Here is a 15,401-nt window from a genome sequence, read left to right on the forward strand (position 1 = left end):
TAACTGACAGAACAAATATGAACACTGTTTAAATTCACAGGACCAGGAACAAAAAAAAAAAAAAAAGACGGGTAGAAGTTTAGAGACAGATGAATTATAGGGATGTTAGGAAGTATTTATTTTAATCTCATGATGTTGAAAAGTGAAGTGTGTGATGAGAAAGTGGAGGCGCACGCGCACGCGCACACACACACACACACACACACACACACACACACACACACACACACACACACACACACACACACACACACAGGAGCCAGGAGCTAAGACTCGACCCCTGCAACCACAAATAGGTGAGTACACACACACACACACACACACACACACACACACACACACACACACACAGCTTCAAGATTACGTATATAACAGGTTTTGGGCCAGAATTCATTAATGACGAAAAAAGTAATCTAGGAGGCAGGGGTCAGGAGTTTAATCTAGGTATACAGGTACCGAGTTGTACTAGGTGAATACAACTAAGTGAGCACATGCGCAAGCACCCACAAACCGGTTACTGTGTCAATACATTACTCAAGAGCAGCTCGACATGCTCTCTCCCACCTGCTGCAAGAGCTTCCCAGGGCTCACCCCTCCAGGGAGGGTCTTGATGCTGTTCGGTGTCAAGCTTTACTGTTAATGATGTATAATTTAGAGTTTTGTATCCTAGATTTTGTATGTTTTAGGGAAGACAATAAAAATTCACTTTTTACATATTTAAGGTTTTCCAGCAAAATAAGAGGAACACTACAATACATATAACTATCTAATTATTTCAATTGTCAAAACTATAAACCTAACTTTGTCAAATATAACTAAGACGTCATCTATGCATGAATCCCAAACGTCCATCTGATGTTTATCATCATTATCAGGCACATTTGAAGCACACTTGCATGACGTTAGACCAAGGACTTTCTATGGCGTAAGAAAACCAATCAACCATAAACTAATAAAACTTTTCCCATTCTTATTAACCAGGCGAGTTCTTAAATGAAGTCGAATGTTGGGAAATTTCTCGAGGCTTCGTCACCATATGTCAGTCTGATCAGTGACTATCAGTTCATTTATTTACGTTTCTGGTGGACAAAATATCTTCTAATACTGTAACCTGCACACTGTCACTATCGTCAGTCTTTTTACATGGTAGCAACTGCCTAGATTGTATGCCCCCTCTTTTATAACGGAATATCTGGTACCAGAGCTCATTCACATTGTCCACTAAGTAATGTTGCAGTCGATTTGACGAAAAATATCTTGAATGGTGTTGAATATTTCTCTGAAAAATTATCATTTTGTACCGAAAAATTAAAAGATTTTTCTTAAATATGACTTCGAATGACAATTTTGAGCACTTTCATAATAATCCGAATATTTTCAAATATGTTGAGAGCAGCCATCTATTTTGTTGTAATCAGGTTATATTCGGATTCTGGAGTGTACTGTCTTCGTACCATGTTTTGTGACTGCACTTCTGCCGCTGCAATCTCTTGGGGTTACAGAGATCATTTATCTAAGTGTCGAGTTGTAATGTCACAAAATATTTTGTTGTCTTTTATATTCTGATGACTTCAAAAGTTCATGACTATTTGTTCCTCTGATATACCGTAGTTTCTTATTCTCTGACAAAAGTTAAACATATTTCGACAACGCTGATCTGAAATGTTGCACCAGAAAATATTTCCAATGAGGCTCCGTGTCAGTGATACGTTGGATATTGCGTTGCTAACAGGCAGAAATACATAATTGGTTGGTGTTTCCTGTCAGCAACTAATTCCTGATAATGAGAGACAGTCAGTTTAAAATAGTTACAAATTCCTCGTCAACTGTCAGATTTAGCACGGAGCAAACAAACGACAATGCAATCACCAGTTCAAGTCTTTATCAAACCTCATGAAGGGAGTGACAGGATGTTTGCGAGAGAAACAGAAATATCTTTGATATACCTCTGAAGAATTTCGAGAGTTTATCTACTCTAATCTCTGGAAAAGTGTGTACGTGAATACAAAAATGTATGCAACAGTGACTACTAGAACAATGTGTTCTATACAGGAACAAGCAAAGCTACCTCAGGAAATTTGAAGCCAAATGAACATGAAAATGACCTACACCGTCGACAGTGTTTAGAGGCTGACATAATAGCAGTCACTAGCACTATCCCTGATCCTGCAGTTAGATTATACCAGCCAGCAACGTTATACCTATTACCTCCTCTGGGTGGGAGTAGGACCTGGTTAGTATTTGAGGATACGAAGCTGCATCATAGAGCACTGCAGGAAACCTATTTACACAACATTTTTAACGATTTCTCAGTATGTCCTTTAATAAGTTATCTCACTTTTAACTTATGCTCATCTGACACCTCTCTCTCATATATATATATATATATATATATATATATATATATATATATATATATATATATATATATATATATATATATATATATATATAATAAAAAAAAAAAAATCGCAGACATGCGATCTTAACAATGCAAGCCAAGAGGAAATGGAAATCTTCAGCTCAAGATCTTTCACGTGTTTCCGTGTATCATCAGAAGATATGCAATGTTGCAAGAGTAGCCACAGGAGGAATAAGAGGAAGTTTTCTCAGAATAAAGTAGCGTGGTGACGCCAGCTAGTTCCTCTCTACCTTATTCTGAGAAAACTTCCTCTCATTCCTCCTGTTACTACTTCTGATGACTTACGGAGACGTGAATCATTATATATGTCCGTCTCTCTCTCTCTCGTGCCAAATAAGTAAAAGTTGCGATTTTGGCTTAAATAGCAATGCACTTCTTGCCGAATTGGACAAGCGAAAATTTGTGTATGTAATAATCATTCTGAATCTAACGAAAAAAATATATTTCATTATGTTTATTAAATTATTGTAAACTTATATAAAATATATTTAGTTGGATTAGGCTAAATTAAATTGCGCTTGTTATAATAAGGGTAGGTAAGTTTCTTCAGGTTCTCTTGGTACAAATTAATTTTTATATTAACATAAATGAAAAAAAATATATCTTTAAATGTATAAGAGAAAATTCTACAAAGGACTTAATTTTAAATGAGTTCTTGCTAACTGACCATGTCGGGAACATAAAAATAAAGCACGAAAACTAAACACTGAAGAAAGAGAAAAAAAATATTTCAAACAGGATATAATGAACACAGTCTAATCAAGAGTCACTGAATGTCACCAAGAAAGCACTGAAAAAGAAATGTCACTAAGAAATCACTGAGAAAAAAAAAAAAAAAGTCTCAACACTCGCAAATGTCTATAAACATTGATGGTGAAGAGGAAGCTGGATGGTGGTGGTGGAGGTCTGAGTCTCAACACGTTGATGCCTCGAAGAATTTGCACTTAAATCGATGATAAATGCACACAGGAGGCTTTTACATTGGCGCACTGGGACGAAGGAACAATCTTGCGTCTTGACCCCTATGTGGTCCGTAAAATAAGGTGCTAGGACCCGTTATAAAGGTAAAAAAAAAAAAAAAAAGCAGTGGTTGTGGTGGAAGGTGTGGGTGGTTGAGGCAGCGCGCTGAGACTCTGCATGGGCCTATGGGATGAGCGGCGCAACCCACGTGCTCTGGGTACACCCACACTAGGCACGAGAATATTCTAAGCCTGGCTGGCTTAAAAACCCACAAAATACCACAACACCACAGGGATGGTACAAACACTCAGGATGGCTTGGAACTTGGAGCACAAGCGATGGTGAAGGCTGGAACTCACGTGGCTTGCCTGGCTTAACCCTTAACACAGACTGGCTTGAGAACTTGTAACGATGAGCACAGCAGGGGTGGAAAGCTGGCTTAGCACGCAAGGCTGGTACTTAAGACAGGCTGGATACAGCCGCACCGCTTGTCGGGAGGGTTCGTAGATATGTGATGGTTGGAGTTAAACACAGTCGTTGGATGGTAACACTTATATTAGCAGAGTGTGGGAGGGAGAGGCCCAGACTGCCTGCGTTGCCGGTAGACCTAAGCGTGGAGAACTGAGAGGGAGGCCGGGAGCCCAGCACTCACATGACGCATCACGTGACCTCACACTAGCTAGCCACTGAGCCTACTAAAAGGGAGCCTAAATATATACATGGATGATACGATCTATAATATACTACACAAGGATAAGTATAGGGAATTCAGTAGCTATACTGACAACCAGTTTTACTTATTCGGCATATATATATATATATATATATATATATATATATATATATATATATATATATATATATATATATATATATATATATATATATATATAATATATAAACGTGTGCACATGTATACATACGTAATGTATTTCCTATATCTACATACTGTCGGTATCACTATACCTGTTCTTCAATCACCTTGTTATAATCGTGGCCTTGGTTGCATTTGCTTTATTTAATTTTCCAAACGACAGATCGTCTGACATAAGTCTCTTACCTGTTCCTTACGTTCTATGCCATGGTCTACCTAGGTTCTGTATACTTCTCGTTTTAGGGTCTTCATTCCTTCCATATCTAAGTAGGTGAAGATTATCATAATTAAATATATTATTTTTGTCTTCATAAGATGCCTTCACTGATATTTGTTTGCATATTTTGTCTAACTGAAAAGTTTCATGCTTTTCGTAGTCTGCAAAGGATAATATGCAACTATGGTTTGTGTTTTTGTCTATGTCTGCTATGAAAATGAAAAACTATAATAGTGCTAGGACCGTGACTTAGGGTACTGGACTTAGTTTTGCGTCCCACAGCTCTTGTGATCTATTTTCTATATACCTGAATATTCAATTTCCTCTTTTTCCGGCTATACGTATTGACTTCATTTTATGAGCTATTAATCCATGGTTCCATTTGTCAAATGCCTTTGCAAAATCCGTGGAGAAACTTACTTTACATTTAATATCAATCACTGTCACGATGCTTGCTATGCCTAACTGTTGCAGTATTACAAGTGGAGTCGGCAAGGGTTTTGTGTTGAATTCTGAAAAAAAGTTTCCAACATCCTACAAGTAAGTAAGTAAGTAAGTAAGTAAATTTATTCAGGTATACACAATACAGTTACATAGAATTATCATACATAGCAGCATATGTGTAGAGAACCTAGGATAACCCAAAAAAGTCAGACAGAGTGACTTATTTCCATTGGGGTCCTTTTACCTTATTATTATAATATAAAGGTTATAATATTTTCTTATTATTCTATAATGAAGATAACATATTATCATACTAAAAAGACTATCTACTACCCGAGGGTCATTACGACTATCTACAATACGAGGGTCATTACTAGGGATAAGGTAAAATTTACACGTATTTTAGCTAAAAAATAGAAAATCATTCCCCTTCCTTTCTGTTGCTTCATTCATCAGACACTTTTTGGCAGTCTTCTTGAACTGGTTCAAGCTATGACTGGCCTTGACATTTGTGGGTAGTCTGTTCCATTCCTTTATTGCTGTACAATAAAAGGTGTTTGAAGCCTGGCCACTGACTGTGGGTACTACAAAGTTGTGCTCTCTCCCCCTAGTACTATGATTGCTTTGGTTCCCAACCTTGACAAAATTGACAGCAAGATATTCTGGACACTGTTCGTGAGCAATTTTATAAACATGATTTAGCTTCAGTTGTTTTACTCTGTCTTCAACATTCAGCATATCCAACTGCTGTAATTCATCCTGGCCTACATGTTCTCTTGGTCCCAGCCCCAGGATGAATCTTACGATTTTGTTCTGGGTGATTTGCAGTCTATCTTTCAGTTTTTTTGTCAAGGCAGAGTACCAAGAAGAGCAAGCGTAATCAATATGGCATTGTATAAGGGCTAGACATAGGGTCCTGCGAGCCTCAGTAGGTAGACACTGTGCTTGTCTATACAGGAACTTCAGCCTGGCATTCGCTTTCTTTACTACACTGTTCCCTATCAATTCTCCTGACATGCATGGGTCAAAGGGGATTCCCAGATATTTAACTGATGAAACCAAAGTGATGGACTCCCCATTACACTGAACATTAAAATTATTTACCCTTCTCAGTTTATGTTTCGTTCCAAAGAGAATGGCTTCAGTTTTCCCTAGGTGTAATGATAGTTTGTTGTCTACTAACCATTTGCTGCAGGACTCCAGTTCCAGTGTTAAAACATTAGCAATATCTTGTGGGTCTTTACCTGTCACTAACAGAGCACTGTCATCTGCATACAGTAGGAGTTTGCACTTGACACTGATAGGCATATCATTGACATAACATAAGAATAGTAAGGGACCCAGAATACTACCTTGGGGAACTCCACATGTTATCGGCAAAAGGACAATGATGTCAAGTCGGTGTTTAGGCTAAGTGTCAAAGAGAAGTAACGATAATGTGTGTGACTTACCTGTTCCTTGTTCTGGGGGGCCCAGCAGCAACACATATTCTTCATGGGGGCCAGGCACCGAGCTCCAGCACTTCTGAAGGGCCCCCACCATCCCCTGTGTCCCGTCCAGCCACAATTCACACCCACACCCGCCCGCGTCACCGGCGGGTGTGGCCCAGATTCTCCCTCTGAGGCTACTGTAAGTTTTCAGAGCGCCTAGGGTGGTGTGCCGGTATTGGGACGTGCGGAGGGGGCAAACCTATACCATCTGACTGGCTTTCTCAATGTTCCACATCTACACACTGGTACCACTGTCTCCGATATAACCACAAAGTCTCAAGCCGACGTTTTGTGGAACACTGGCTTTCATTTCACTAGTTTCACGGCGGCAGTGATCACGCCTACAAAAAATAAAAATCACCCTTTCGACTAAATCTTAACTATTTACCACCACTACATACCTATATAAATACTTAATGCAAATATTATATACATTCAAAATGGTAATCTATACAAACATCTATAGAAACATGGGGCGAATAATTTAGAGAAAATAACTTGATAACTACCCTCTCTCACCGTATTTGTAACATCACAATATATTTGTACAATTATCACAACACAATGTAGCCTCACAAGAATACAACACATTTGCACCTTCATCATACACATCTATATTCTAAAAACAGAACAAACGCAATCCTGAGGATGGATGAGGAAAGGAAAAACAGGATAATCAGCAACAGCTGTAGCAGCACCAACACCAGAAATACCAAGAGCAGCAAGTTTTTAGCATCAAGCTGTAGCAGCAGCAACAGAAACAAATGCCGCGAGCAGGTTTAGCAACAGAAACAACTGCAGGAGCAGGAGCAGCAGCAGCAGCAGCAGCAGCATTAGTTCCACGAGCAGCAGGGTAAGCAACAGAAACAGCTGAATAAGCAGAAACATTAATACCACGAGCAGCAGGTTTAGCAACAGAGAGCAACAAATGTAACAAGAATAAACGTAGGAGGAAAAGAAAAGGGGAGAGGAAGAGGGTAGGCGGAGAATCAAAAACATCAGCATTTCTATTATATTCACAGAGGATCGTTAAGTCCGTAGGGGTCATACAGCACCTGAGGAATGAGGGACAATCAGGTTCGATCCAAAGAAGGGGAAGACAGGTTAAATTCCTGGGATCAAGCATCAATGAAGTTCGTATGAAGGGACGAGAAGCAGCATCACGGACAAGGCTTCTTAGATGACTAGTCATTTCCTGAGTATGTGTTGCAACTCTTAAGAGGGAAGAGCTAGCTCTGCTTGACCAAACAACTTATTTGGCACCATGCTCCTCCTCTCTCTCCCTGGTTAACATTATTACGTGCGTGTAGATTATCAGCACGTCTCAGTGCAAACCTCAACAATCTCTCACAACACTGAACATAATGAAGAATTAGACATGTGTCTAATTCTTCATCTTGTCGATACTGTATACCACTGATATACAACTTGTCAGACACAGCAACATCATGCAATGGTAAGACACATATGCAACAGTTAGGTATCTTTATTTCGAAACGTTTCGCCTACACAGTAGGCTTCTTCAGTCGAGTACAGAAAAGTTGAAGGAAGCAGAAGATACTGTATAAGGCTCCATCCTGTCACTTCATCTCCATATTGTTTCATACCATGGAACAATGCTCTTCTCCAGACTGAGGGACTGACCACCTCAAAACTTTAAGGGTGATGGACTGATTACATCGTCTTCAAGTATCTTCTGCTTCCTTCAACTTTTCTGTACTCGACTGAAGAAGCCTACTGTGTAGGCGAAACGTTTCGAAATAAAGATACCTAACTGTTGCATATGTGTCTTACCTAACAACCTGTCGGTATTTTATACCATTTTAATGTTCAACATCATGCAATATTGGTACAGAGGACATCACCAACACCTACTTGCTAACTCCCGACCCAACTCTTTGACATGACCTACTTCCACTGGGAAATCCTGCCTACCAGTAACAATGCCTTCGTCTGCTGCATTTCATCTGACTCCCTTATATACGTACCAATCTTCCTCCCTGTGCTTCAGATTCAAGCTCATCGCCTGCTCCTAGGCTGAGGGACTGATTACCTGTCTTCCGCTGTCTTCTGTGTATATATACACACACACATATATATATATATATATATATAATATATATATATATATATATATATATATATATATATATATATATATATATATATATATATATATATATATATATATATATATATATATATTTCTAGTCTTTAGATTATGTCCATGTTTTGTAGTGATAAAGCCACTGGATGGCGAAACGTCTACAAGTAAAGATACCCAAGTGTTGCACGTGTCTAATTCTTCGCAGAGATGTCGGGTATATTAGCGTATTGCCGACAGATACTGCATGAAGAGAGACCAGTTGCAAGAAGCTTTTAATGAGCCAACGTACTGCTCTAAATAAAGCTTTATGAAGCCATGACCTTGTATCAGGTGATTAATATGACAAAACTCGACACAGAAACGTTATTTATTTTTTTTTTTATTATCACACCGGCCGATTCCCACCAAGGCAGGGTGGCCCGAAAAAGAAAAACTTTCACCATCATTCACTCCATCACTGTCTTGCCAGAAGGGTGCTTTACACTACAGTTTTTAAACTGCAACATTAACACCCCTCCTTCAGAGTGCAGGCACTGTACTTCCCATCTCCAGGACTCAAGTCCGGCCTGCCGGTTTCCCTGAATCCCTTCATAAATGTTACTTTGCTCACACTCCAACAGCACGTCAAGTATTAAAAACCATTTGTCTCCATTCACTCCTATCAAACACGCTCACGCATGCCTGCTGGAAGTCCAAGCCCCTCGCACACAAAACCTCCTTTACCCCCTCCCTCCAACCCTTCCTAGGCCGACCCCTACCCCGCCTTCCTTCCACTACAGACTGATACACTCTTGAAGTCATTCTGTTTCGCTCCATTCTCTCTACATGTCCGAACCACCTCAACAACCCTTCCTCAGCCCTCTGGACAACAGTTTTGGTAATCCCGCACCTCCTCCTAACTTCCAAACTACGAATTCTCTGCATTATATTCACACCACACATTGCCCTCAGACATGACATCTCCACTGCCTCCAGCCTTCTCCTCGCTGCAACATTCATCACCCACGCTTCACACCCATATAAGAGCGTTGGTAAAACTATACTCTCATACATTCCCCTCTTTGCCTCCAAGGACAAAGTTCTTTGTCTCCACAGACTCCTAAGTGCACCACTCACTCTTTTTCCCTCATCAATTCTATGATTCACCTCATCTTTCATAGACCCATCCGCTGACACGTCCACTCCCAAATATCTGAATACGTTCACCTCCTCCATACTCTCTCCCTCCAATCTGATATTCAATCTTTCATCACCTAATCTTTTTGTTATCCTCATAACCTTACTCTTCCCTGTATTCACCTTTAATTTTCTTCTTTTGCACACCCTACCAAATTCATCCACCAATCTCTGCAACTTCTCTTCAGAATCTCCCAAGAGCACAGTGTCATCGGCAAAGAGCAGCTGTGACAACTCCCACTTTGTGTGTGATTCTTTATCTTTTAACTCCACGCCTCTTGCCAAGACCCTCGCATTTACTTCTCTTACAACCCCATCTATAAATATATTAAACAACCACGGTGACATCACACATCCTTGTCTAAGGCCTACTTTTACTGGGAAAAAATTTCCCTCTTTCCTACATACTCTAACTTGAGCCTCACTATCCTCGTAAAAACTCTTCACTGCTTTCAGTAACCTACCTCCTACACCATACACTTGCAACATCTGCCACATTGCCCCCCTATCCACCCTGTCATACGCCTTTTCCAAATCCATAAATGCCACAAAGACCTCTTTAGCCTTATCTAAATACTGTTCACTTATATGTTTCACTGTAAACACCTGGTCCACACACCCCCTACCTTTCCTAAAGCCTCCTTGTTCATCTGCTATCCTATTCTCCGTCTTACTCTTAATTCTTTCAATTATAACTCTACCATACACTTTACCAGGTACACTCAACAGACTTATCCCCCTATAATTTTTGCACTCTCTTTTATCCCCTTTGCCTTTATACAAAGGAACTATGCATGCTCTCTGCCAATCCCTAGGTACCTTACCCTCTTCCATACATTTATTAAATAATTGCACCCACCACTCCAAAACTATATCCCCACCTGCTTTTAACATTTCTATCTTTATCCCATCAATCCCGGCTGCCTTACCCCCTTTCATTTTACCTACTGCCTCACGAACTTCCCCCACACTCACAACTGGCTCTTCCTCACTCCTACAAGATGTTATTCCTCCTTGCCCTATACACGAAATCACAGCTTCCCTATCTTCATCAACATTTAACAATTCCTCAAAATATTCCTTCCATCTTCCCAATACCTCTACCTCTCCATTTAATAACTCTCCTCTCCTATTTTTAACTGACAAATCCATTTGTTCTCTAGGCTTTCTTAACTTGTTAATCTCACTCCAAAACTTTTTCTTATTTTCAACAAAATTTGTTGATAACATCTCACCCACTCTCTCATTTGCTCTCTTTTTACATTGCTTCACCACTCTCTTAACTTCTCTCTTTTTCTCCATATACTCTTCCCTCCTTGCATCACTTCTACTTTGTAAAAACTTCTCATATGCTAACTTTTTCTCCCTTACTACTCTCTTTACATCATCATTCCACCAATCGCTCCTCTTCCCTCCTGCACCCACTTTCCTGTAACCACAAACTTCTGCTGAACACTCTAACACTACATTTTTAAACCTACCCCATACCTCTTCGACCCCATTGCCTATGCTCTCATTAGCCCATCTATCCTCCAATAGCTGTTTATATCTTACCCTAACTGCCTCCTCTTTTAGTTTATAAACCTTCACCTCTCTCTTCCCTGATGCTTCTATTCTCCTTGTATCCCATCTACCTTTTACTCTCAGTGTAGCTACAACTAGAAAGTGATCTGATATATCTGTGGCCCCTCTATAAACATGTACATCCTGAAGTCTACTCAACAGTCTTTTATCTACCAATACATAATCCAACAAACTACTGTCATTTCGCCCTACATCATATCGTGTATACTTATTTATCCTCTTTTTCTTAAAATATGTATTACCTATAACTAAACCCCTTTCTATACAAAGTTCAATCAAAGGGCTCCCATTATTATTTACACCTGGCACCCCAAACTTACCTACCACACCCTCTCTAAAAGTTTCTCCTACTTTAGCATTCAAGTCCCCTACCACAATTACTCTCTCACTTGGTTCAAAGGCTCCTATACATTCACTTAACATCTCCCAAAATCTCTCTCTCTCCTCTGCATTCCTCTCTTCTCCAGGTGCATACACGCTTATTATGACCCACTTCTCGCATCCAACCTTTACTTTAATCCACATAATTCTTGAATTTACACATTCATATTCTCTTTTCTCCTTCCATAACTGATCATTTAACATTACTGCTACCCCTTCCTTTGCTCTAACTCTCTCAGATACTCCAGATTTAATCCCATTTATTTCCCCCCACTGAAACTCTCCTACCCCCTTCAGCTTTGTTTCGCTTAGGGCCAGGACATCCAACTTCTTTTCATTCATAACATCAGCAATCATCTGTTTCTTGTCATCCGCACTACATCCACGCACATTTAAGCAACCCAGTTTTATAAAGTTTTTCTTCTTCTCTTTTTTAGTAATTGTATACAGGAGAAGGGGTTACTAGCCCATTGCTCCCGGCATTTTAGTCGCCTCATACGACACGCATGGCTTACGGAGGAAAGATTCTTTTCCACTTCCCCATGGACAATAGAAGAAATAAAAAAGAACAAGAGCTATTTAGAAAAAGGAGAAAAACCTAGATGTATGTATATATATATATGCATGTGCGTGTCACAGAAACGTTGTCCCAATAAAAGTTTGTTTCGCAACCCATGTGTTCATACGCATAGATTGTCTTTGTGCAGTTCAGCGCCCTCCTCAGGTAACACCAGAAGCATTCACACAGCACCTCGCGGGTGGTGGTGGTGGGGAAGGGGGAAGTGATAATAGGCCCCTTCATAACCAGGCGACTGGTAGCACCATGGAGAACTCGCACCTCAAGATTATCTGTATGGCTTTGGGTATTATCGCCCCAGCAACCCAGTTTCAGATTAGGCTTACAAAATCGGAAGGAAAACATCTCAGGAATTAGAACTATTAACCATAGTTAAGATTAAAAGTACACTAAATATAAGTAGATGTTTGTAGCATTTACATCTTAGTTCATGAATGTGGAAGACGGGTTACAAACCTGTCCTCCAATTAAGGCATCCAGTTATATACGAATTGTCATTAGCGTATTTCTGCATGCTTGAAATTTCAATAAAATTTTAATGTTTGTTTTTCTCGGTTAGGTGAAGTTGACGTATATTAACCTATATTTCCCTATAATTACCCAACCTATAACAAAATTAAAAACAAATAATAAAATTAAAAGAGCCTGGGGCGTATACTGAAATTTCGTGCACGTGTTTTCATACACACAATACAACAAAATCGGAGGATGGGTTGTACGGGACAAAAAAAAAATGTTGCCAGTGTGCAAAACATTAAAGTGATTTCTATTTCACACACACAACAGGAATGTAGAATACTTAGTGTTGATATCTGCATGTGTTAGAATGTTTGTGAATGAAGTTAATTTGGTTCTCAAGATAACACGAGAGGATTGAGTTTTAAGTGACTTCTTAAAATGAGTACGGTTATGCTAGACTGGAGTGTGTCAAGTACTACTAAAGTAGTAAGGTGGAGGGCATAGCGGAGAAACCATACCACGGGCGGGTTTGGACCCGCGGTCAGAGAGTCTCAAAACTCCAGACCGTCGCGTAAGACTCTCTGACCGCGGGCTCAAATCCCACCCGTGGTATGGTTTGTTTGCAATCGTGTCATTACGATTTCGTGAGGCATAGCGGAGGTATGCGAACAAAGGCACGTATACTGAAGAAACATTCTGACAACGTATCGTTCTAAGGACTTGAGAAAAAACTACCTGCAGCGAAAAATTGTCCAAGCAAAAGCTTTTTCAGCATCTTGTGTCTTAGTTGACATAGGTTAGTGAGCTGCAGCTTAACAATCGTGTAACGCTCTTCATCACACATACAATGACGATTTCACTTCAACAGTCCATAAGCGTACAAGACAGTCGTGGACAACACTGTTGCTTGTGTGGCGAGGTACCACTATTTGTGTAGCTTAATAACACTGGAGCCACCACTGCCAGTGGACTGGGTGTGTGGCAGCACCACATCTCTCACATTACTAGGGGTGTGGCAGCACCACACCTTCCATATTACTGGGGGTTTGGCAGCACATCTCACATTACTGGGGGTGTGGCAGCACATCTCTCACATTACTTGGGGTGTGGCAGCACCACACCTCACATTAGTGGGGGTGTGGCAGCACCACACCTCGCATTACTGGGGGTGTGGCAGCACCACACCTCTCACATTACTGGGGGTGTGGCAACACTTTACTTCTCACAGTCTGAAGAATAGCGGATATGAGAATAAATAAGGCATGTCAAACACCTGTGATAGTCAATATTGCTGTCACAAACACTATACCTGTTTTCCTACACGCCTTTCTAATTTTTTACACTCATTTATTTATTAATTTTATCAATTACAAATCATTCTATATCATCAAGTTTAGACTTGATAATGTCACAAAAGAACCGAAACATCCAACAATTTGAACTACATTAGGAACTAGTATTTATTATTTAATCCAAGGTACTGTGACTTTGCCACTGTGTTTATAAACCATACATCATGTAATTCTCCAGTAAAGGTAGGTTAAATAATTCTTGAATATAATAAATTTCGGCCAAAGATGGAACTGATAGTGTTAATGGGTGTCAGCTATTTTCTCGAAATCTACACTCTGACGCGGTATGTTCGCTCTGTGGATGCAGCCCATCCTCAAACTTCTTTTCGCGTTCCCGGTGCCACTTATCCTGTGAGTAAACATGCTGATATTAAAGAGATACATTATAGCCCCAAGCTGACATGCCACTGATGATGTCAACTCCATATAAAGGTATCACAACCGTTATAATTAACAGTCTACGCATCTACAGGTATCACTGCCTTTTCAAAATGCCATGATCTAATTCCAGCAAATCCTGCATAATCTTGGAAAATTGTTACCAATGTTAGTTACAACGTGTTTGCAGTATTCAAAATGTCAAGTTTGAACACCTGTAAGCTGCTGCATGCTACGTCATAATGCCGGAGTGTGTGTGTTTATCCTCCTCTCCTCCCCCACACTTACTTTACATTGTCTTTCTTCTCTTGGTTGCCATACCAACCTGCCATATATACAGGTAACCTCACCGAATCCTAGCCATCAGTCTATTTCCATTATTACTATAAATGTTTCGTCTACTGCAAACCTTATTAATAGTAATACGGTACAGATTCACTCTTGAACTTTTCCTCCCGATGTTTTCTTTTGTTCCTAATTTTGCCGCTTTATCAGCTTTTTCATTTCCTGCATTAACACGAGATGGTATCACACAAACTTTATATATACTGTATAGTCGTTTTCTATCATTTATATATTTCTTATGTTTTCAGTAGTAATGCTAATATTTCAAGATTTTAAAATGAACATGACTGACAATGAATATGAAAATACGACAGATTCGATTTTTTTTTTTTTTGCAAATTCAGTGGCCAATTTAAGGGCAACTAATTCAGTATGGACTGAATACCCACTCCTGGACTAATTCAAAGTTTCAAGTTGTCTGATGCTTTTCGTTTTTAATTACAGTAGAGAAGATGCCCCCTCACAAATATGACCAATAAAATATATAGGATAAAGTTTGTCCTTGGACTTAGTAATATCTTCAGTTATGGCAGATACCATCACTGACAGGGGTTGCTGATGGTCTTCTTTTTAACCGCATTCCATATTTCCCAATCACTAAATGATATATCAACTATACTTCTGACTTTGCCTTC

At 39.7% G+C, this 15,401-nt stretch overlaps 1 protein-coding gene across 6 annotated transcripts in view; it reads right to left on the minus strand.

The window, feature by feature from the left end:
• LOC128700299 (AKT-interacting protein-like) overlaps positions 1-15,401 on the minus strand; it is a 238,328-nt gene that overhangs the window by 43,866 nt on the left and 179,061 nt on the right. For 2 of the 6 annotated variants that reach the window (XM_070100029.1, XM_070100030.1), the window contains exon 2: positions 6,369-6,748. The exons of the other annotated variants lie outside the window; for them this stretch is intronic. In XM_070100029.1, the coding sequence (XP_069956130.1) occupies positions 6,369-6,413 (45 nt within the window). In that variant the 5' untranslated portion in view covers positions 6,414-6,748. The remainder of the gene's footprint in view (positions 1-6,368; positions 6,749-15,401) is intronic. 6 annotated transcript variants of the gene reach the window in all.

Source organism: Cherax quadricarinatus, chromosome 71, assembly GCF_038502225.1.
Source record: "Cherax quadricarinatus isolate ZL_2023a chromosome 71, ASM3850222v1, whole genome shotgun sequence".
Classification (NCBI taxonomy): domain Eukaryota; kingdom Metazoa; phylum Arthropoda; class Malacostraca; order Decapoda; family Parastacidae; genus Cherax; species Cherax quadricarinatus.